The sequence below is a fragment of the Ciconia boyciana genome, chromosome 2, assembly GCF_034638445.1.
Source record: "Ciconia boyciana chromosome 2, ASM3463844v1, whole genome shotgun sequence".
Classification (NCBI taxonomy): Eukaryota; Metazoa; Chordata; class Aves; order Ciconiiformes; family Ciconiidae; genus Ciconia; species Ciconia boyciana.
In genome coordinates, this window is record NC_132935.1 from 73,074,283 (window position 1) to 73,098,364 (window position 24,082).

At 39.1% G+C, this 24,082-nt stretch overlaps 1 protein-coding gene across 2 annotated transcripts in view; it reads left to right on the forward strand.

Annotated features, from left to right (window-relative positions):
* TMEM245 (transmembrane protein 245) overlaps positions 1-14,033 on the forward strand; it is a 98,871-nt gene extending 84,838 nt beyond the window's left edge. Inside the window, exons 14-17 of one of the 2 annotated variants that reach the window (XM_072852971.1) lie at positions 698-798; positions 2,640-2,814; positions 5,647-5,841; positions 6,865-14,033. In XM_072852971.1, the coding sequence (XP_072709072.1) occupies positions 698-798; positions 2,640-2,814; positions 5,647-5,841; positions 6,865-6,910 (517 nt within the window). In that variant the 3' untranslated portion in view covers positions 6,911-14,033. The other variant, XM_072852972.1, reaches the window with a different exon arrangement.
* Positions 14,034-24,082: the final 10,049 nt, after the last annotated feature.

A 24,082-nucleotide genomic window follows, 5' to 3' on the forward strand; every position in this document is an offset into this window, starting at 1 on the left:
AACACAGGAGAACTTTGTTTTGTGGCCAGCGTGTTGGACATAGATTCAGTAGGATTGAATTAGATTACCAGACTTTCTATTTGGTTTTTAGTAATGTAACCTAGTAAGCAACCTGAAAGCTAGGAACATAAAGATATTGAGGCTAAAATCCAGTAATGAATATGAAGTGCTCAATTATTTTCATCCAGAAAGCCATGTAAGTATGTAGGAAAGTAAGAGTTTAAGCAGCCTATTTCACTTCCCAGACCAGTGGTTTTAATCTGATGAGAATGAGCAGGTATAGAAATATAAGCAGATAAAGAAAATGAATGAACAGGTAGAAGTGGAAAAGGGCAAAGAAAAAGTTGTTCGTACGTAGAATGGTATTGTTTCTCATAGATAAAAGGTTATTTTTGGAGGAGGATGTGGTCTGTGGTCTCAAGCAGCAGTGTCTTTCAAGGAGTTTATCCCTGGAACCCATTGTACAGTAAAGAACAGTCTGAGGTGTTTGTGTCTAAATACCTTAAACGACAGATGTGATGGATGCTTATCCTTTTCATAGGGAACAAATGCATAAAGGGTTCAGTGTTACATTTTGAGTTGTGTTATTTGTGGCACTAATGGCTTTGCAGTTTTTCAAAGCAGCTTGTGTATAGCTTTATAGTTCCCAGAATCCTATTGCCAATAAAATTTAACAGAGTTTCTTTGATTGTTTTAGAGGTGTATTTGATGCTTCCCTCAAAATGGCTGGGTTCTATGGACTCTACACTTGGCTGACTCACACTATATTTGGGATTAACATAGTCTTCATACCATCTGGTAAGAATTTGAACAATTATAATTACTTATAGATAATATTACATAATTATTTATTGTACAAGATCAGTAGGATTAAATGTTGCTGATAAGATTAGTCTTGAAGTTCTTTCTAGAGGACATTAAATCAGAAGCTGGCAAGTATCAGAACTAGAGTTGCATAGGCAACCTTAATATGGTTGACTTGTGCAAATGTCTTAAGACAGTTTCTAATTACAGGATTGGCTACTTTTTTATCATAACACCTGAGTCTATTGATGAGCTCAGTATATGGTATGAACTTAATGAGTAGCTATTCAGAATTTTTTTCTTTATTCCCTGTTCAATATGTGACCTCATTTTTATTTCCTGTTTATTGTTCAAACCCCACTATGAAAATACTATGACAAGTTTAATACTTTTGTGATATGCATTGTGGTTCCAAAGAACTTCTTAGTATTGATTGATTCTTCCAAGTTTAATTTAAACTACCATAGATCTAATTATTCTATGAAGACTGTACAGCTTTTCATAGCTCTTATTTTCAAAATCTTTAGTTCCAACTATGAATGTATGTAGCACTGCTGAAAACTTATTCCAGGGGTGTTTCAGGATGGCCATGGGTAGGGTGGAGAGAAGTCCCTGATTGCTGTCTTACCTTTTTCTGTTTTCACAACACATCCGCCGCCAGCTATTTTACTTCTCCTGTCTGTTTCTTTTGCTGGATGTAATTCATTCTCCCTTCTATTCAGTCCAAGTCTTTCCAGGTTTTAACTTCATTCGGCCTTCCTTGGCTTTTGTTTCTTCCATAGGTGACAGGTGCTGATTTTTCAAGATGCCTAAATGCAGGAAGATGTGGTATCATGAAGATGCACGATAGAGGCGTGCTTCTTATTCTCAGTACTGTTGCCTGACTGTATTACCAGCCTCTGGTTTTCTGTTATTCTTTAATCTTAGCTTTGGAAGAGGCTGAACAATTTTCACTGAAAAATCTTCTCACCTGTTCCTCTTTTGCCTCTCTTCCCCTAAAAATAATAATAGTAATTAAAAAAATGTTGTACCTTCATGTACAAGGGAACAAAGGGGGAAGCTATAAAGCAACAAAACCCAATATAATAGGAAATGGCTGTATGATAAAGTGCAACTACCTTAAAGTCATTGGTTGTCGTTAGACCTACTTAGGAGATAACCGTTCTTTTTCTTTCAGCTACGTGCAAAATCTTAGAAGTTTTTGCTTTCTGGTAAATGAGACCAAAAAAGAGAAAAAAAAAATCAATTTTTTTTTAAATTATGTTCATTCCTGTTGCATTAAATTAGAATGACAGCAGTACTGCATCACTTTGGATTACAATGGGTATTTGTATAATCAGAAGGGTGTACACCTGTGTGTACACGTGTGCATACAGAAATATGTAAGTCATGGATTTTATATTTGCCTGGTTTCTCACAGTACTACCTACATTATTAGGGCTGACTGCAGGAAATCTGGTAAGTTAGAATGAGACTTCTGCTTATATACTTCCTTGCACACAGTTGCTAATTTGTAGTTATGTAAAAATTTGAAATGTGCATGACTGGTATAACTTTAAATTTTTCTGACTTGGTGCCTTCTTTTGGAAGTAACTCCTTATGACTGACAGTTGGTGAAGCTTTTCTGTATGGGGAATAGTGTAATTTTCTTTTTTTCCTAAACCACAGCTATAAAACACCAAGAGCCTTATGTGGCACTTCTTCAGTGTCTTATTTACAACAGTTGATAGAAGTGGGACTACCAGTGTGGCAAAAGTGTCAGAATTTAACTGTAAATATATTTGTGAAATATGTTTCCCTGGTCTTTTTCTCACCTCTGCTTCTGTGTGCTCTAGCATTAGCAGCAATCCTTGGAGCAGTGCCATTTCTGGGGACTTACTGGGCAGCCATCCCTGCAGTCCTAGATTTGTGGCTTGTGCAAGGACAGGGATGCAAAGCCATTTTGCTCTTGGTTTTTCACCTCTTGCCAACCTATTTTGTAGATACAGCAATTTATTCAGATATATCAGGGTAAGTACATTGTAGACTTTTTAAAGTTAGTATTGTAAAAATGCTTAACGATCATTGATGCCTTTAATTAAACTTACTTTTCTGAAGCATGCAGAACAGCATCTTCAAGCATAGGAGCAGGTCTAGTGATACCACCTCATAGTAAGAAGTCTTACTGGCCTAAGTGCCTTTACTTTCCCAGGCTTCTTTTCTGTGAACTTTGACACTTCAGAGGTCTTGAACTCGTTCTCAAAGTCAGCAAAATCAACTGTTTCAGTTGCTAAAGTAATTCTAAGAATACCTTTGCTATTTATCTAATCATTGACTAAAGCTGTGTAGCATTTTCCATTACATCACTTAATGCCAGATGATGCTGCAGAACAAACAAGAAATCCATGAGCTAGTTAGGGACCTGAAAAAAAAACTTTAATTTTTCAGAATGGATTGTGAGAATTTTGAGGATTTTTTTGAAGCCAGCCTTTGTGTTGTGTCACCATACCCCAGTGTAAAAATCTGTTGATTATGGATTGATCTTTAAATGTGTTGAGGCAGATGAAATTGCAAAACTGGAGATAAGCTCCTACTGAGACAGTAGCCAGTGCTGTTTTCCTGTTGTGGGAGGTAGGCACAGATTTCTTGAAAAATCTTGCTAGGTGTTTGGCTGCCTCTATTGACTTGAAATGTCTCCTGGTTTCAGCTTTGAGTTTGTACACAGAGAAATAAACTCCAAACTACGGAGACAAAGTCAATGTCTGAGGTTGTATCTGGAGTGCAACTGAAATGTCCACTGACATTTTCTGCTGCTGAAATATCTAGTGAATCCCTTTATGCAATTCAGATTAGAAGATAAAGCAGCGTTGTTTAAAGCGCTGTAGAAGATAAAGCAGAGCTGGCAAAGATATGAACTGTCAAGTTTTGTATGTGCAAGACGCTCACGTACAAGATAGATATAAAGTTGTACTCCTCTAGTCACTGCTTCAGTCTTGATCATCAGAAACAATCCTAGTAAACTGTTTGAATTGAGAACTTCATGGTCCAGACTTAGTTACATGCTGGTACTAGTCCCTCATTTGTTCTGATTTTTATTATAGTGGAGTTAATGTAGCATAAGAACATTAAGTGTTTCAGTTCTGTGTAAAGTTAGAAATTAATATTTTTGTTCACCAAATATAATTACACTGAACAGAGAGAACTTAATGATAATATGCACAATATTAATAATAATTTTCATAGGCTGTGGCACTAGTTATTTTGCATGAATTAAAGCTAACAGGTGAAGTATAATCAAATTACGATTTTTTTCCAACAATAAATCATGGATAGATTTAAAGCTAGTAGGTATTTAACCAGCCAATAATTCTTCTACTTATTAGAATACATTTTTTGACTGTAGGGGATGCAGACTCTGTTTACTGTCCAGAAAATATATGTGGCAGGAATAGATTTTCTGACAGTGGAGCAAAATTGTATTCTTCCCATTAAATAGAACAGTAAGCATCATGCTGTCTTGCAGATTAGATTAAATCTATTTGAAATAGCTATAATTAGGTTATGCAGGGTTTTCCAAGTGCATTAAATTTATACTGTAGTCCTATTTCATCAGGTGATCTGTTGTTTAATTTAGCAAACTAGCCAGAAGAACATTTAAACCAATACAAATGCTGGAACAAAAATACTTGAAGTTTTTAAAGGTTTCAAAATGAATCATGTGTCTGCTGCTGGAGAAACATAGAACTTTAAGGTCAAGTCTCTCCCCTCAAAAAGCAATCTGGCCCTACCAGTAGGTTAAATTTGATCTAGGTAAGACATGATTGAGGTGTGTATGATGCAACAGGTCATGTTTCATGGTCTTATTCCCTCACACAGTTGTGATGAAGGTAAAAACTGCCAATGTGGGACTTGGGTAGAAGTCAGGACCATGGTAGAAACCTGGCAGAAACTGCCAGAGCTCTAAACTGACTAGCTGGTATTTTCACTCCATTACACTCAGAATTTAGCGCAACTTCCTGAAAATTGGGTGCTAACTTTCAACTGTTGCTTTTCTTATATAATTCCATATTACCATCATTATTTTAGCTATAAAGAGTAAGCATGATGAGCAGGTTTTGTGTAAATGCTGTTGATAGGATTTGTGTTTTGCATCTGAACTGAAACATGGAAAAGAAAAATGGAATGGCTTACTTGCTGCCATAATAGCTCTTATCAAAAGCTCTGTTGGCCCCAACTTTCCAGTAAATATTAATATGTTCATAAAAATCTGGTTTTGTTTTTCATCTCAAAACTTTAAAAGCTAATGATAACAAATACTCAATCTGCGAGGTTGTTTTGTAACAAAATGAGAAGACATGACTGTTTATTTAAAGAATATATGCTAACTATTCTTTGAAAGATGCAATGCAAGTTGCTATCATCGTGTAAATTAATGTCTTTGCTCAGGGGCGCTCATAGTACATGTTGCTAATTGTCTTAAAATTTAACAGTTCTTGACCATAAAGCATAAACATTCTTTGCAATCAATCATCTTTCCATTTTCAAAATGGAAATGTTTTTGCCATTGACTCTTTCAGACATTCTTCAGCAGATGTCTATAAAGTAGCTACTCCATTGTGGATATTACCAGCATTCTATGCTATAAAACATTGTTTAATCCGTTGTGCAAATATAGTGCAGAATACAGCTTGGAATATTTGTGCAGTCATTCAAACAGCAGTTTATAGTGTAAATATGGGTATCTATAGCTAGCTATGTCATTTTCTAAGCTTAATAAAACTTTATGATTAATTCACATTTCATAATTGATAGTATTGTTGTTTGTTGTTCTTTAATTTTATTCTGCTTGTGCTGTAATTCCAGAGGTGGTCATCCTTACCTGACAGGTCTTGCGGTAGCTGGTGGAGCATATTACCTGGGACTAGAAGGAGCCATCATAGGACCAATTCTACTTTGTATACTTGTGGTTGCTTCCAACATATATAGTGCCATGTTGGTGAGTCCAACAAATTCAGTGCCCACTCCATCACAAGCAGCATGGCCATTACAGATTTACCGGTAAGTTATAAATGTCTTACATGTATGCATTGTTTTTACATGGATCAGTGTATGTACACATAGGTATAGAGAATGTGTGCATGAGTTTTATATATGAGTGTGCATACACACCTACATGCATATTGAAGTATTTGGAGAGGATTCCAGCTATCCTGTATTCTAGAAATAAAAATTATGGTAAAGTAAAATATTCACTGGAACTTGTAAACCTGAAATGTTTGTTTAATGTCTCTCAGCTTCTTACAGAAGGCTCTTTTAGAAAATTCACCGATAATACCTTTGCATCCTATAATTTATATGTTGCTGTTGTGCTAGGAGATGATTGAACATCCTTTTTTTTCTGTGTAAAACTATTATTCATGGGTATCTAATAGTCAGTGTTCATTGTCCTTAATAAGAGGCCTGCCTGCAAATATTGCATTTTTATGTGTTTCTGTACAATACTGCAAAATATAAATAAATATACTTGAATTTTTAAAATGAGATAACATTATATGCCATTATTCCATTAAAAGCATGATCTTGATTAATCTCTTTATTGAAGTTACCGAACATGGAATATAGAAATGTATCTTTAAACTGTACAGTTAAGGAATGGGATGAATAAACTCCTAATTGAATACTTAATTAGAGTTGGAAATCATACTGTGAAGTTATTAATGATAGTAGCCATTTTAATGTTTCTACTGTCTTGTTCAATTACATAGGTTAGCTCATTATACATATATCTTAAAGAGGATTCTGTGCTTGTCAGAAATAATCCTTTGCTTCATTCACATGAATAATGTTGTCATCTTTCATATGGGTACTTAGGAGAAAAACCACTAATTGGACCTGTCTGTAGTCTCTGACTTGTAGAAGTTATGTTCCAAGACTTCCTGTACATGCCGTAGATAGAGCTCCCCACAGTACACACAAAAATTTGCATGTGTGTTTGTTTCCTGTTTCATTTGTAGGAAACTAGATATTTGTAATCACTCAACAGATTTTAGTCTTACTTTTTTTTTTCCCCCTGCCTCCCAGGTCATCTAGAGACAGTCCTGAGGAAATTAAAACAGCTGCAGAGTGATGAAGGTGCCTGTGCTGCACCTATTCAACACGAGAGAATCGCCGTCTTCTGTCTTGAGTTCACAACAGCCATGGCCTTCTGTCCTTTTCCAGCTGTGCCTAGGGGCAGCTCACAGGGAAGCATAGCTTGGGTTTTAGGAGAAACCACTTCTCAAACATCTGCTGGCCTTACATTATTGTGCACTTTGCCTCTTCAAGAGAGAATGTCTACTTCCCATGGCTTTGCATACTAACACACAGTTCAACTGCCTTGTTAAAGACCTTGAAGACCTTCTGTCTTCATAAAAAGAATGGTTAAGAGGACGGGAATATCCACTGGAGTCATTATCTTATCTGCTGAAATGACTTTTATTTATTGGGTTGTGTTATTAAATTGTAGTAGCTTTAAAGAAAGCTAATTCCAAAATATTTATTCTCAGTTAATCTGGTGGCAAAAAAGGTGTAAACCACTCATTGTTAAATGAAAGTAGAATATAATTATTTGCTGCTCCTCAAAGTATTTCTGTAGAGGCTTTGACCATCATCTGTAACTTACAATAACACCTAAATATTATCCTCTTATACACACTGAAATGTAATGTTGTTGGAGACTGCTATTTCTAATATGTTCCTGAAATTAGTAGACATGCAAATTGTTAAATGTGGGGTTTCCTCATATTGAAATAGGAGGACTTGTTTAAATAGTTTAAATCTTGCCCTCATTTGCAGTGAAATCTGATAGTATTTTGCTGTTTACCCACCATCCCAGTGGAGTCATCTTGTCAACTAAATTTAATCAAAGGCCTGAAGTGTTTTCAGGCAGAGGTAATGTACGATTGTCACATCTACTTCCAGTAATAGGAAGAAGTTGAGTGGGGATTGTTTGATGTTGATTTTCAAATGCTGTGGCTGAGTTCAGTTAACTTTTCAAACAAATTCAAGTTTATTTCCAAAGAGGAAGAGCAGAGAGCATGGATTTTGTTTTAGTTTAGTTTGGGTTTTTTCCCCTGTAAGTCTCTGGCCAAATATCTTAATAAGATATAAGATATATCGTATATATTAAGATACATGTTAATAATGAACAGAGTTCTTAAATTCCTGAAATGGTGTGTTGCCTAGGTCACAGCATCAAACTACTCTAGTGCTTTTCTTCCATATGTAATTTTGCTTAAATTGCAGTTTTGGTGACAATTAAGGCCTTTTGTATTGATTGTTGAAATATTTTGGCACAATGGATCTTTATAAGTGGAGCCTTTTTATAAATAGGAAGTGGGGTTTTGGGCAGAAATTTCATACTTGAACAGCTTTTCCACAAATACAATGAGGCCCTACGTACAAAGTAGCAGATGCACATGCTTAACCAAAGAACCACCTTTCAGTTTCTAGTAACTTTGCTTGAATTTATTTCAGACTTTGATTGATAATGGGTTATACAAAATACAGGCATGCCTTGCATGCCTTGCATTTATTGTTGATGGTAATCAACTCTTGGAACAAAAAATCTGTTCTTATCTAGGGATAAGGATATCTAAGATTTGTGTACAAACAGCTCTCGGTAACTTAGATGTTTGTTTTACTCGAGTTGCAGAAGTGCTGATAGATTTGGAAGGCTCCTGTTTTCATGATATTGCATGTATTTTTACATTGTTTCTAAAACTACACTGCCATAGAAAGTGATTGGAAAGTACTCTGATACTAAGCAAGAAAGTCCTGCAATAAACAGGCTGCCTATCAAGACACAAATAGCCTACTCCTCAGATTCCTGAAATTAGCTGCTGCAATTTTACTGATGAAATTTTATGCTTAAATGGGGGGTTTCAAGCATGCTGTTTTTGCGCCTGCAAACTTGCAGGTACGTGTTTGGAGGACAGACTCAGGCTTAATTTAGTGGTTTGACTCAAGTTCATTGAAATACAGAAACATCCCATTTAATATTTTAAATTCTGAAAGACCTACACATCATTTCCAAATAACTGAATAGGAAGGATGTATTACTTGAGTTAAGTTACTGTCCTGTGTTTTAATTTCCTTGGTTTTGTGGATCACATAAATCTTTAATGAAACACATTTTTATAATTGTTGCTGGCTAGGATGGAGGATGGCAAAGAACCTGAGGCTGTCCCTAAGTATTCCCCCAACATTCTAACCAGCTTGAATGAGACCACTGTGATACTTGGGAAACTTCTTTATTATATTACTTTTTTAGTTCAGAATTTTGCACTGAAATATTATGTTCTCATTATAGCCTCTCGTAGACAGCATTTAAAGAAGATTACTAGCAAGAAATATGCATCTTTAATGTATTTCCAGTTTTCCATTGCTCTTTTTTACTCACTGGTCGAGGCATTTCTCTTGTCCACATTTGCTATCCCAGTTATTTCTGAGACAATCTTTCAGATTCCTATGGTACTCAACATAGTCATTTTAAAGAGTCATTATAAAGCATTCTTTTGTTTGTTTTTAAGTTCTTCTCTTCTCTCTCCCCCTTCACCCAGCCTCTTTAGATCAAAGAAGGGTCACTGCTGTGAAGATTAAAATGGTATTTCAGACACAGTTATCTTCAATAATGGCAAATCAGTAAAATCAGCTCCGAAGATATGTTGCTATTTTGAAATGTTCCTTTGCCAACATGAAGAGAAATAATTTTGTATAGAGAATTCATATCTGACATAGTCTTGTTAGTTGGCCCTGCTTTTAAATGAGGCTTCATATTGATGCTTCCTGTTTTAAATTCAGCTAAGACTTGCCATGAAGAACCATCTATAGTACAGTCTTTCTCAGTAAATGTAGCTTAAGGAGCTCATGCTCTGTGCCGTACCTGATTGAGGAACCAACTGTATGGTTCAGTGGTGGTACAGTAAGAGTATACTGCCAAAAAGAAAAGAAAAAAGAAAAGAAACAAAACCGCCAATAATGCCTTCTTAAAATATGAAATATTCACTGAATTTTGCCATGTTTAAAAAAAATCCAAAACATCACCTTATGAAAAAGCATACCTTGATTATTTAGGGTTTGTCTTTAGTGTCTAATTACCAGTAGGAATAGAAAAACTTGTCCTTGCATATTTAACAATCCATAATCTTTTCTGAAAAGGCTCAGCCTCTTTAAGAACAGTTTAGTTTAGATCAATCTCACATTAATGTGAAAATAATCAAACTGGTCATTTTTACTTCTGGTCATTGTAACGTGCCAGTTCCTGGTTATATTGCCTCATCTGCAAAAGCAAGCAGCAGCTCCATGGGATAAGCTTTTAGATGGCTTGTAGGTTTCAAAAAAAGGGGGGGAGGAGGGGAAACTCCTCACACACCCTTTTCTGTAGTGGCATTAAACTACAGTTTTCTTAGGGGAGACCATCTTTTTCATAATGCTTATAGGCAAGAAGTTGATGGTCTTTACCTTTACTGTAAACAGTCATTCCAGGAGCAGGTATTTACTTGTATTTAGTACATTTAGTATTCAGTTTGAACAAAAACTATTTAGAATTCAGAAGGGAATGCTTGTAGTAAACCAAGACAATGTGGTCTCATGGTATTGTAAAATACAACTGTGCTGGTTTTTATCATTCTCTTCTAGCAAATCAGGCTTGTTGCAAATAAGTGTAGTGCCAAAGTGCTAGTGGTAACTGTTTTTTGCACTGTTAGCCCTTCCTCCCCTTCCTGTACCTTAACTGAACGTTACTGTGCTGTAGCAGAGCTAGCAGAAGTGAACGCGTGCCAGTTTACAGCCCAGCATGTTAAATTCAGGTCACTGTAAATACTGGCTTAATTCAATACATGAAGCAACAACAAACTGCAATGGGCGAGAATCTGGCACACGTTCATTTTGCCAGCCTTACTACAATATGGTGACTTGCAGCACAGATGCACTGTGACCAGCTGGGAGCAGTAATGACTTTTTTTTAAAGACTGCTTTAAAAAAAAAGAAAAGAAAGTTTAACATTATAGTCATATATACAATATACATTTTACATTTTTCAGAAATTAAGTTGATACCCACGTATCTAATAATGGAGACAGGAGTCACATATTTCCATGCGCAATGGTATGTATTTGCAGCTCATCTAGGGTACATTTAGGTTTGTCTGATTTCAAGGACTGTATGGCTTCTCTTCAAGACTTTGGGGAGGAAGATATACTTATGTGTATTGCCAGTGATTATTGGATTAGGAAATCTGTAATCTGTTTAATTAAATAAAATAAGAAAAAAGCATTGTGTAGGAAAAATTGGATGCTGTCTCCAGTATTATACATTGTGGGCATCAGTGTAACTTATTAAATAGGTGTGTGGCTGCAATGTTAAACATTGTTTTTCAGAAAGTCTGAAAATACAAAACTGGATAAAGTTCGTCCCCAGTAAAAGCAGCAGCAGAATTGCTATGCTGCTAATCCCTAGTACTGGTGACAGAATACTGCAGAGTGCTGCCTTTCCTACGGACCTGATGTACTAAGGATGGGAAAATATCATTATCCTACTGAGACTCTATGGCTTTGCATCAGTGGTAGAAGATGCTCCCACAATTGCCTTTATTCAAACATTGTGTTCATGTTGTATTGGCTTAAGTTTGTCACTGCAGATAGTGCCACCTTTATGGATGCTACCTCTGGAAGGTGCTGAAAGCTGTTGGGATGGGAGTTACTATTCATTATGTTTAATAATGGAGGTGGCATTCCTCTAGAGATGCAGATGTTTGCCTTGAAGTTTGCAATTTTACAAGAGAAAATTGTTTTCCCAATTAAATAATCTTTACTGAGTGACAGCTGGCATCTCTTAAATCCAAGGATGCATCATCTTTATAAACTCTATCTTGGCTTGTATTTCAAAGAGTTTCTTATTATTATTTCTTATGCTTTTTGGTGAAGCATACTTTGGCAATTCCCTTCGTATTTCTATTTCTACAAAACTGGAATTGCCTAAAACACTTCACAAACTTTAGGGAGGCTTGATCTTTAACCTGATACTATTTATCTGTCACTTTTAGGAAAATACCTTAATGCTTTTATGGTAAAATTCTCCAAAATTGCTTTTAAGTGATAAAATTGGAAATTTAAAAAAAAAAAAATTGCAATGTGGAAAATGAACTTGGTATTTTGAAACCAGAAACAATGCCAGAAGTGATGAGCATATTCAGGGATTCTACATCAGGTTTGTAAATGTATATATTGATATGCAGCATTATATAAATATGAGCAGTGTCTGTCCTATTCAGACTTTAACTGAAATTCTGTCCTATCTTTTTTTTTTTTAAAGATATCTGAGAACAAAATAGTGCCTCTATATAGTGAAAACAAGCAACATTTTCTAGAATTAGTGTTTACTTGATAAACGTCGGGGAAGAGCCAAGCAAATACTGGTAGGGTGACTAGAACTGGGTTTATTTAGTTAATATACAGTTGGGAAAAGCTCTTCTTCCATCTAGTAATCCAGTGCTAAGAGATTACTGTTCCTGGAAGTATTTGCACATATGCACTGCCAAAATTAATAGGTCATGAAATATGTCTTCAGTTTCCCCATCTCTTAGCCTCTTCCACACCTCATCTGGTACCTTGTTTTGAATCTGGCTTAGTACATGACAGTATTGCTTCGTCCTCTTTGGGACTGATTCCAGGACCTGAAGGGCATGCTTTGAATGTCCATACTGAAACAGTATGTCAAATTCAGGAAGGAATTGCTAATTGGCAAGTAAATGCATCCTTCATGTGCTCTGCATATGGATGGCCTTGGACAAACATAATTCATGTTGCATTGAATTAGAGATTATTCTTTGAATGTAGCACTATGTAGCGATACCAAAGCTAGGTTTGAGTTAGAAGCAGGGCATATTTGCTTGCAGCAGGATGCATCTGCAAGCTAATAAAGGCAGAGTGAGTGCTTTAGCATCCATGTATATATCTGAAGAATTTTCAGCATGATGGTTTTAAAGCAAAAATGTTATTTCTTTTCCTAGCCTCACTTTTTGCCACCTGACTGTTGTATACAATGATCCAATGAGGACCTAAAGTCAAAGTAACTTTTCATGGTATTAGTGTAGATGAAATGTAGGAGGCATCACAAAGGTAAAAAGTAGCCACAGAACAAAAGTTCATTAAGCTTAAGAACTGACATCCAGGCCATAAGGTTGGAAAAACAAAATCCAAATTTTTGGCCTCCTTTCTGCCAATCTCAGCCCAAAACTGAAGCTTTTTCAAGAAGTATCAGTAAAAAAATATTTTTGTGTTGTTTATAACTTACTGGCTGTGTAGATCAATGTTTTCAGTTTCCAGTGTCATCACTGGTATATTCTGCAAGCACACAATTTGTTCAGATTGTTACCTTTAAAAACAAATTTTCTATGCTTCAGTGATGGTTGGAAACCAACTTTTTATACTAATAGTTAAGTGTTTACCTATATACATGTTAACTAGTGTTTGATGTTTTGGTCGGAAGACTAGGGATGTATTTTTTTTCCCCCCCTCTGGTAAATTTCACCAAACCAAATCCAAAGGAACTTTTGACATCGGGTCCTAAGACTGGCTAGACCCTACTGAAACCTAACAGCAGATCTTTTGCATTACAGAGCACAGGTTGTTCTAAAGCGTGCATTTCTACCCAGAACCTGTGGGGATTTGGAGCAATAACTTCTATTGTCTGTTGACACAAATTTTGTCTGTAAATGTACGTGTGATACATCTTCAGAATGGAACTATGTTCAAAACTAATGTTACCATAGTTGGGTTTGGTACAGTACCAGGTTTAGCATGTATAATATTGAAAATAGTGTCCATCTGTGGCAGAACAAAATATGTGAGTTAAGATTGACAAGTACTCGTGTAGACTGCAGAGGTATTTAAACTAAATAATTTTGATTGTATGCACCAGTCCTCCTCCTAATAAAAAAGTTTTTTGTAGCAGGTTTAAGAAGCTTTTAACTTAATATTGTATTCACACTGCAGTCCTTTGTAAGCACAGAACCGTTAATATATTTTGAAATAAAATGCTGTTAATGTAAAGAAAACTGAGTTTGATTTGAATGATGGGATCTTTGGAATGAGCCACAAAAGCAACAGTTAATCTGGTGAAATAACAGGTTTGCTGGAGACAAAGTACAAATATGGCAGCAGATCTGCAGTCCCTGAGCATAACTTCATTTCAGTGAGAGAAGCCGTACTTTTCTTTTTTTCTTCACATTTTCCACGGGGTAAGGAAGGACACGTGCCTCAACAGTAGCTATGGTTCAGCTGACATCTGGCAACTTGCTACGCTGCCTGCCGTAACACAACCACGCATCCAGACCCTACAAAAGCTTACATTCAGCAGCTGTAGGTAATTCAAGTTACTTCCATTATGGCGTACTCTCTGAAATACAAATGGTTGTTTAGTGTCTAAGCATAATTTTAGATCATTCTATTGACTATAAAGCAAAAGTCATCAAATCCTCCCTGCACGACTGCTCACACCTTTTAAAAAGAGATATGGCTGATGGTCCACTTTTCATCCCTCTCACTGTTCTGTGACCAGACTCATTGCGTTGAAGTAATTCATACAGCACATTCAATTTTAGCTAATATCTCTTTAGTTCTCTGAAGACATCGAACCTTGTTTAGTTTAGTGCATACAAAGTGGGGGCTTTTAGCAATTGATGCTAGTAACATAATAACGATTTTTTTGAAAACTGGGGCAAGTCTTCCAAGATGCGCAGAATTCCTTTTAAGTTGGAACCAAGACAAATGGATCTGTAATCAGGCAGCCCAAAGCACATGCACTTCTGTGAGAACTCCTTAGCTCTCCTTTGGTTTGTTTAGTGGTTTTAATGTGCAGATACAGTGTTTGTTTTTATTAAGAGAGAATAAGTAGTTCTGTTCAGCACCCATAGCAGATAAAGCTTTATAATGATGTAGCACCAGTGAAGCAGTCTGTTTGCTCAGTCTTAACTGTTCCTTCGAAGTAGCTCAGGAGATATGCGTCCAATATAGTTCATTAATATTTTGGGGGTGAGAGGGTAGAGAATATGAAACAGTTATCAAGCAGATACATAGGCAAAAAATGTGCCAAAATAAATGTTACCGATGTATTTTGAGCTCGACTAGAGATATAATTTAAAAGATAATTGTTCCATTGTAAGAAGTCGTCATCACTTCCAAACTACAAATTTATTCTTTGGAGAATTCAATTGGCTTGTTAATCTAAGCAAAGATTTTCTGGTACAGTAATTTCTCTCTCATACTGATGGCCTTTTTTAAAAAAAAAAACCAACCCAACTGTGTGTTATCCTCAGAACAGAGTCAGCCTTGCCTACTCGGGACCACACCTCTGTCACTTTTGAGGAGGACATGCGCTGAATATATGCAAGCCTCTGAAGGCCTTACACCTTCTCCATTCCCTCCTCAGTTCTGCTTGTTGCAATTTGCTTAGCATTAAAAATTAATTTCTGTGGAAGGGGTGGTAAAAGCCCCTCCATCAGATGGTTTCAACTGTTAGCATTTAAGTAAAATGTGAGAAGAAATCTGTGGCAAGTAGCTGGTTGCTACTTGCAAGATAAATCTGTCGGTTTTTTGGGACTGGTGGGAACTAAAACTGGAAGAGTAGCCTTTACCGTATATTGCATTTTTTTCATCCATTCTGTAGTAATTATTGTTCTATGTGTTATAAATTGGAATGAAATTTTATCTTAGGTTGGTTTCTAATCTATTTTTCAAAATTTTTCAAGATGAGCAGTGACACATGAATTTCCTCTCCCTGTTTAGTGAAGCCAATGCTAACAACTGCTGTACTAAATGCCATGTCTGCCTATATCAAAATGCACTCTCTTGTATGTCCATGGACTTTTATGTGTATGTACACTCAAAGCATATAGTTCAGGTGCATTTATTTTCAGTAATATTGATGATGGTAAGAGACAGTTTATGAAGCTTCAGGTCTGGACAATTAGCTGTGAAGATGTTTGCTTTGTAAGGTTGGAGTATCTTTTCCTAGACAGTGAATAGACACAGCCAATGCCTTCCATTTGAAAAATCAGATTGAAACTCACTGAACACTGGTAAATTTTCCAAAGACTCCTTTCAACTGTTTTTATTCTTACTGCTTCAAAAGACTGTAGTGATACACTTAAGTTTTGCTTTTTAATTAAACAGCACTGAAAAGTAATAGTTGGTAACATTTTTTTCTTTTTTTTTTTTTTTTTAATCTCTTGAACATTAAAGTCCCTTGTTCACAACGCAATTGCAGTCTTGGCTTTACCACTCATGAAAATAGCAACTGGCGCTTTGACAAAAAAATACCCTAGACATTCAAGTAAATCTAGGTGACATAAATCCAAACACACAATGAATGATAACAAAGAAAATAGCATGAAGAATGAAAGCAGTTCAGAAAAACACCGAGACGGTATCTCATGCTGCCGTATAAAATTTCATGCTGCAACTGAAGTAGATAATGTAATCCTTACCTATCAAATGTAAAAAGAATTGAGCTTCCGTATGAAACATTAAGTTTATTCTTACCTTTGACTGAAGGATGTTTAAATTGTTTGACATCATAGCTTTGTATCAAACAATTAATAGGTTTCTTCTACCATCCCAAATCAGAAACAACTCCATGCTAATTACTTTTCACAAGGAAGTTCATGTTTCACATCTTAGCAAGTAGTTCCTTTTTTTTTTCTTTATATGAGGTAGTCTTTGAAATTATAGCAACGCTGCCATTACTTGTGCTGTGATGGACCCTGACAACTTCTTTGAGGATCCAGTTCCACTTACCTGAAGTTCTGAGCACGCACGCTTACAAGCGTTTTCGTCAAGTTGGTGGATGCAAGATGGTTTAAGGAAGACACAAGAAATGCGTCTAGCAGGTGCGCAATGGTAGGAAACAGCTAATTCACGGCTCTGCTCAACTAAAGAGGGGTGTATTTCTGAAAGGTACAACCTGCCACAAGGGTTACTGATTTGGTGGCTGCAGTGGAGTGCATAGCCTCGTGTAGGGCTGAAACTGCCTGTCTTAAGCAAACAAAACCCCGGCTGTTCTAGGTCCTCCAGAGCTCTGTCTTGTAATCCATTGCATAGGTTTCTGCTGCCTTGGAGCAGAGGAGGGCAGAGAAAGAGATAGGATGGGATCCGTGAAGCAAAGGAATAATATAATTTTTATTTGTTTCCCAAACTCCCTTACTGGTCTCTTAGGCTCCTTATTTTATGTTCTTAATTTGTGCCATGTTCCCCAGTGCTAAGACTTGGATATGCTTGAGCATAGGTGTGTAGGATAGGAGCACAGTACCAAAGCGCAGTGGGAAGCTAAGAATACACGAGTAGCACGGAGACCAGGCTGTGTATCTGGAAAAGCCTGGAAGCAGCAACAATGATTGAAAGCTGCCTATGGAGACATTGCCCTCACTGTCACCCCATCCAAAACTGTGTTCGTGACCACATGCAATAGAGCTGATGGCCTGCCTGGCAGGAATACTGCATAAGTCCCCTGTGCAATGTACAACCAAAATGAAGCACACTAGACTCTTCCACTGTTGCTACACAGTTCTTTGTGTTGTAGTAATAGCTATAAAAACTCCATCTATTCCCTCAGCCAGGTCCTTCTCCCTTCAGTATAACTCGGTTTTAAATGTTGAAGACACTTGCAATGCATGCAGGTGAAAGCTGGGGTCCAAGTATGTACCAACAGCTGTGTGGGGTGGGGTTTGTCCTTTTTGTTTTGGTTTTTTTCTTGTAGACCTAGAACAGTGCACACACTCGCATTCTTGGTTCACAGGAGGAATCAAATCCTTATGCCTTAGATAACTAAAACAGGCTCTTTGCTTCAATTTTGCCTTTCTTACCAGAATCCAATCTGTTTTATTAATTAAAAAAAAAACAAAACAAAGTTATCTCAGGCAAACACCTGCTTTTGTTTACTTAAGAAGATGAACAGCAGAGAAAAGACCATTGTGATAAAACTTGTAAGAACCTTTGGTGCTTTCATAATTTGTTGATAAGTATTTTTCAGCTGAAGTTGTCTGACAGGTTTTAGGGAAACTTGCACATAATCTTGGCTGGCCTGACTTAAGGCCTTCTTGGGTTTTTTTATGGGAGAAAAAAAGTTTAATTGAAAACCTTCGCATGACCCTACTGAGCACATCCTTTTTACAGCGCTGCTGTTGCTGACTGCACACTGTGCTTGCTCTAAGAACTGGAGAGAGGTTAGGTTGCAAGTTTTGCATCTTAGTTTGTGTTTCTCAGTTTTCCAAAGAAATAAAATTCTCTTCATTGTCAGGGCTGTGAATGTAATTGGGCTTGTTTAGAAAAGGTATACTTTGGTAATTTTGGTTTGTTTGAACTTTTGCAGTTTCTTGGGGCATTCACCCTAATCACAGAATCACAGAATCGTATAGGTTGGAAAAGACCTTTAAGATCATCCAGTCCAACCGTAAACCTAACACTACCAAGACCACCACTATACCATGTCCCTAAGCACCACATCCAAACATCTTTTAAATACCTCCAGGGATGGCGACTCAACCACTTCCCTGGGCATCCTGTTCCAATGCTTGATAACCCTTTCAGTGAAGTAAAATTTCCTAATATCCAGTCTAAACCTCCCATGGCGCAACTTGAGGCCATTTCCTCTCGTCCTATCATTTGTTACCCGGGAGAAGAGACCGACCCCCACCTCGCTACAACCTCCTTTCAGGTGGTTATAGAGAGCGATAAGGTCTCCCCTGAACCTCCTTTTCTCCAGGCTAAACAGCCCCAGTTCCCTCAGCCGATCCTCATAAGACTTCTGCTCTAGACCCTTCACCAGCTTCATTGCCCTTCTCTGGACACGCTCCAGCACCTCAATGGCTCCCTTGTAGTGAGGGGCCCAAAACTGAACACAGTATTTGAGGTGCAGCCTCACCAGTGCCGAGCACAGGGGCACGATCACTTCCCTACTCCTGCTGGCTACGCTATTTTTGATACAAGCCAGGATGCCACTGGCTTTCTTGGCCACCTGGGCACACTGCTGGCTCATATTCAGGCGGCTGTCGACCAACACCCCCAGGTCCTTTTCTGCCAGGCAGCTTTCCAGCCACTCTTCCCCAAGCCTGTAGTGTTGCATGGGGTTGCTGTGGCCCAAGTGCAGGACCTTGCACTTGGCCTTGTTAAACCTCATACAATTGACCTCGGCCCATCAATCCAGCCTGTCCAGGTCCCTCTGCAGAGCCTTCCTACCCTCAAGCAGATCAACACTCCCGCATAACTTGGTGTCGTCTGCAAACTTACTGAGGGTGCACTCCATCCTTTCATCCAGATCATTGTTAAAGATATTAAACAGAACTGGCCCCAACACAGAGCCCTGGGGAACACTGCTTGTGACTGGCCGCCAACTGGAGTAAACTCCATTCACCACCACTCTTTGGGCCCAGCCATCCAGACAGTTCTTTACCCAGTGAAGCGTACACCCGTCCAAGCCATGAGCAGCCAGTTTCTCCAGGAGAATGCTGTGGGAAACAGTGTCAAAGGCTTTACTGAAGTCTAGATAGACAACATCCACAGCCTTTCCCTCATCCACTAGGTGGGTCACCTTGTTGTAGAAGGACATCAGGTTGGTCAAGAAGGACCTGCCTTTCCTAAACCCATGCTGGCTGGGCTTGATCCCTTGGTTATCCTCTACATATCGTGTGATGGCACTCAGGATGATCTGCTCCATCAGATTCCTCGGCACCAAGGTCAGGCTGACAGGCCTGTAGTTCCCCGGGTCCTCCTTCCAGCCCTTCTTGTAGATGGGTGTCACATTCGCTAATCTCCAGTCAACTAGGACCTCCCCAGTTAGCCAGGACTGCTGGTAAATGATGGAAAGGGGCTTGGTGAGCACTTCCGCCAGCTCCCTCAGTACTCTCGGGGGGATCTCATCAGGCCCCATAGACTTGTGTGTGTCTAAGTGATGTAGCAGGTCTCTAACCATTTCCCCCTGGATTATGGGGGCTCCATTCTGGTCCCCGTCCCTATCTTCCGACTCAGGGGGCTGGGTACCCAGAGAACAATTGGCCCTACTATTAAAGACTGAGGCAAAGGTGGCATTAAGTACCTCAGCCTCTTCCTCATCCTTTGTCACTGTGTTCCCTCCCCCATCTAATAGAGGCTGGAGAGTCTCCTTAGCTCTCCTTTTGCTGCTAATGTATTTGAAGAAGTATTTTTTGTTGTCTTTTACAGCAGTAGCCAGATTGAGCTCTAGCTCAGCTTTGGCCCTTCTAATTTTCTCCCTGCACAGCCTTGCTACACCTTTGTAGTCCTCCTGAGTTGCCTGCCCCTTCTTCCAGAGGTCGTATACTCTCCTCTTTTTCCTGAGTTCGAGCCAGAGCTCTCTAGTCAGCCAGGCCGGTCTTCTTCCCCGCCGGCTCATCTTTCGACACCTGGGGACAGCCTGCTCTTGTGCCTTTAGGACTTCCTCCTTAAAGAATGTCCAGCCCTCCTGGACTCCTTTGCCCTTTAGGCCTGCCTCCCAGGGGACTCTGTCGACCAGTCTCCTAAACAGGCCGAAGTCCACCCTCCGGAAGTCTAAGGTGGCAGTTTTGCTGACCCCCCTCGCCGCTTCTCCAAGAATTCAAAACTCTATTATTTCGTGATCACTGTGCCCAAGATGGCCTCCAGCCATCACATCGCTCACAAGTCCTTCTCTGTTCGTGATCAAGAGGTCCAGCGGGGCACCTTCCCTCGTTGGCTCACTCACCAGCTGTGTCAGGAAGTTATCTGCCACACGCTCCAGGAACCTCCTAGACTGTTTCCCCTCTGCTGTATTGTATTTCCAGCAGACATCTGGTAGGTTGAAGTCCCCCACAAGAACAAGGGCTAGCGATCGTGAGGCTTCTCCCAGCTGCTTATAGAATAGTTCTTCTGCCTCTTCATCCTGGTTGGGTGGTCTGTAACAGACTGCCACCACTATATCTGCCTTGTTGGCCTTCCCTCTGATTCTTACCCATAGACACTCCACCCTGTCATCTCCATCATCAAGCTCTAAACTATCCAGACACTCCCTAACATACAGGGCTACCCCACCACCTCTCCTGCCTCACCTATCCCTCCTGAAGAGTTTATAGCCATCCATCGCCGCACTTCAGTTGTGCGAGTCATCCCACCATGTTTCCATGATGGCAACCATTTCATAGTTTTCCTGATGTACAATGGCTTCCAACTCCTCCTGCTTGTTGCCCATGCTGCATGCATTGGTGTAGAGGCACTTCAGCTGGGCTGTCATCTGTGTCTCCTTTATAGAGGAACACCCCTTGTATGCTTTGAGGTGTTTCACTGGCATTTCCCTCTTGGCTCCTATTGCCTCAGTATCCCCTAGCTCAACTCTGTTCGACTTCAGCTGTGCCCCAGCGTACCCCGCACATCTCAGAGACACAGGCTGAGTGCCCTCGCTGGCACCCGCTCCCTCTAACTGTGGAATGTCGTCCCTCAGCTTCTCACAGGCAAGCCTGATATTACTCCCCTCCCCCTTCGAGTCTAGTTTAAAGCTCTGTCAATGAGCCCTCTGTCGATGAGCTCCTGAGCAAAGATTCTCTTTCCCCTTTGAGAAAGATGAATCCCATCAGACACCAGCAAACCTGGTGCTGTGTAGGCCATCCCATTATCAAAAAAACCAAATCCATGGCGATGACACCAGCCACGGAGCCATGAGTTGATAGACTGGGTGCCTCTGTTCCTTCTAGTGTCACTGCCCACAACTGGAAGGAGAGAGGAGAAAATAACCTGTGCTCCGGAGTCCTTTACTAGCCGTCCCAAGGCCCTGAAGTCTCTTTTGATTGCCCTAGGACTTTGTGTTGCAGCTTCATCGCCCCCCCACATGGAAGAGCAGTAGAGAGTAATAGTCTGAGGGCCGTACCAGGCTAGGGAGTATCCTAGTGATATCCTTCACCCGGGCCCCAGGGAGGCAGCAGACTTCCCTAAGAGGAGGGTCCGTCCGGCATATTGGACCCTCGGTTCCCCTCAGAAGGGAGTCACCCACAAATACAACACATCTTCTCTTCCTTGTGGAGGTGGTGTTAATAGGAGAGGTATGTTCTTCTGACCTGGGCAACACCTCTGGTGTACATGGACTGTCATCCCCATCCTCCATTGACTGGCCTTCCACCTCCAGGGCCTCATACCTGTTGTACAGAGGCACCTGGGGAGGCGAGGTAGGCAAGGAATGCTAGTGAGTTAAACTTGCTGTCCCCAGTCTGGGATTATGGATTGAAAGGCTAAGAGCATTTGATATGCAGATTTGGAAATACAAACAGGCTAATGAGCGCCGGATTAACAAGAAGCATCATGGCAAAGAAGTATTTCCATATAATTCTCTTCTACCCGTGTTTTACCAACAGAGGTAACTACCTGCTGCAGTTTAAATAATTCATCTTTTCTAAGATACCACAGCCAATGAGTTGTAATGATGTATATGTTTATAAGTACTACTTAAGAGAGACTTTATCCAGGTAGGTTTATTGAACTAGGGGGATTTTCAAGAAAAGACCTACCCTCAGTAGCATTAGAACTCAAATTAATGATGGCAAAGTTAGGAGATGGCAGCCCTGCCAGCCAGAACCATCCCAGGGATTTTGGCATTGGACTGATGATAGGAAGGCTTTATGAGCTAAATGTCAAGATAACACATGCCCAGTGGCTGTCAAGGCATAGCAGTTCCCGAACAGTGTCCACATACAGGTTACAAGTCTGTGGATCTCCAAAAATAGGACAAAATAGTTTAATAATATTGATTGATAATTAAAGGCTAACTTCATTATTTTATGTTTGCTGGTTGGCAGTTTGCTGTAGTATTTTGTGACAATGGGGATATTGGCCTTGCAGTCAGAACAGTATGATGCTCCAAGAGGATTATGTGGTATGGGCTGCTGTTATAAGATTTTGCTTAAATGTGATGCATTTCAAATAAACAGTCTGTACAATTCAGAAAGGGAATCTAGATCTGTTTTATCAAAGGAAATAGTTGCTTAGATCCCTGTCAAAGAAAGGGCCTAAAAATATCATCTTTCCCTGAGGTGTTCCAGAACTTTTTCTTGGTCAAGACAGTTCAGTTCTACCTGTTTCAATTCAGCCAGGTAAAAATCACAGCTTCCTATTCAGATGTCTGAGTAAAAGCCTATAACCAGTATATATCCCATCAGGAGGCAGCAATGTCAGGTTTTCTTTAGATGATAGATTTCTTTTTCGTTAATAATCTACAGATTTTTTCAAATAAATTCTGTTCTGTGAAGAGCAAGGCTGCTGGCTTTCATCAAATGCTGTTTCTGCTGTAGACTTTCAAGAACGGAGACAGTGGCAGGGGAATTCAGAAGCTTACACACTTGGTATGTCAAATATTTTCTTGTATGCTTCTCAGTGGTCTGTAACTGACACGTAATAAGTTATTTCTTTGCTTTATGAAATACAGTTAGTAGATAGTTGTAGCTAGACTGTCACTGCTGTACTATTGCAATCATCCTAGCGGTGGTTAGTCTACTCCCATTTTTTGATACATCCTGACAAACCATAAGCTGCCTATACACTGTAAAGCCAATTTCTTTGTGGAGATTTAAACTAAAGATTTTTTTGTCTCAAGGATGAAATAAATTTTATTTTCTCTTTGGAGTATTGCCAATTATTGCAAACCGATGAAGTCCTATATGTTTTCCTAGCCATATTTATCAGAGAAAGTGTCAACCTTATGCCTATGTGTTCCTGATAAAACTACGGAGATGGCAATTAATTTGAACCCTCTGCTTGCCATCACCACTGGTTTACAAGCATTAAAAAGCTTGCCTTCAAAGCACTTCTGCTCTCTTATGAGAGCAAATAAATGTCCTGTGGTGACAAGAACTTCCAATATATTTAATTTTCTGGTCAGAATGAACTCACTTGCAGTGGTAGTTATTAAGTAGCTAAATGGAAATTTCTCAGTACCTGTACGAGAACATCAGATTTGCCTGTGTGCTTTCAAGTGTCGTTACTCTCTTTATCTCTCAGGAATAAATATTTGAAGAAAATTATTCTGAGGTTAAGTTCTCCCAGCTGGGGAAAATCCACCATATCCATGGCCACAGAGCAAAGACACTCACTTCTTCCTAGATACAGCAGCTTATTTCTACAGTTACGTCCTATCTTTCAAAGTAGGAGTGCTCTGAATGTTCATATGAATTAAATAAAGTATGAAAAATAATTCTTTGGCTAAACTGAAATGATCCTTTGATAAAGGGGATTCCTGTCTTCTGGGTAGTCAT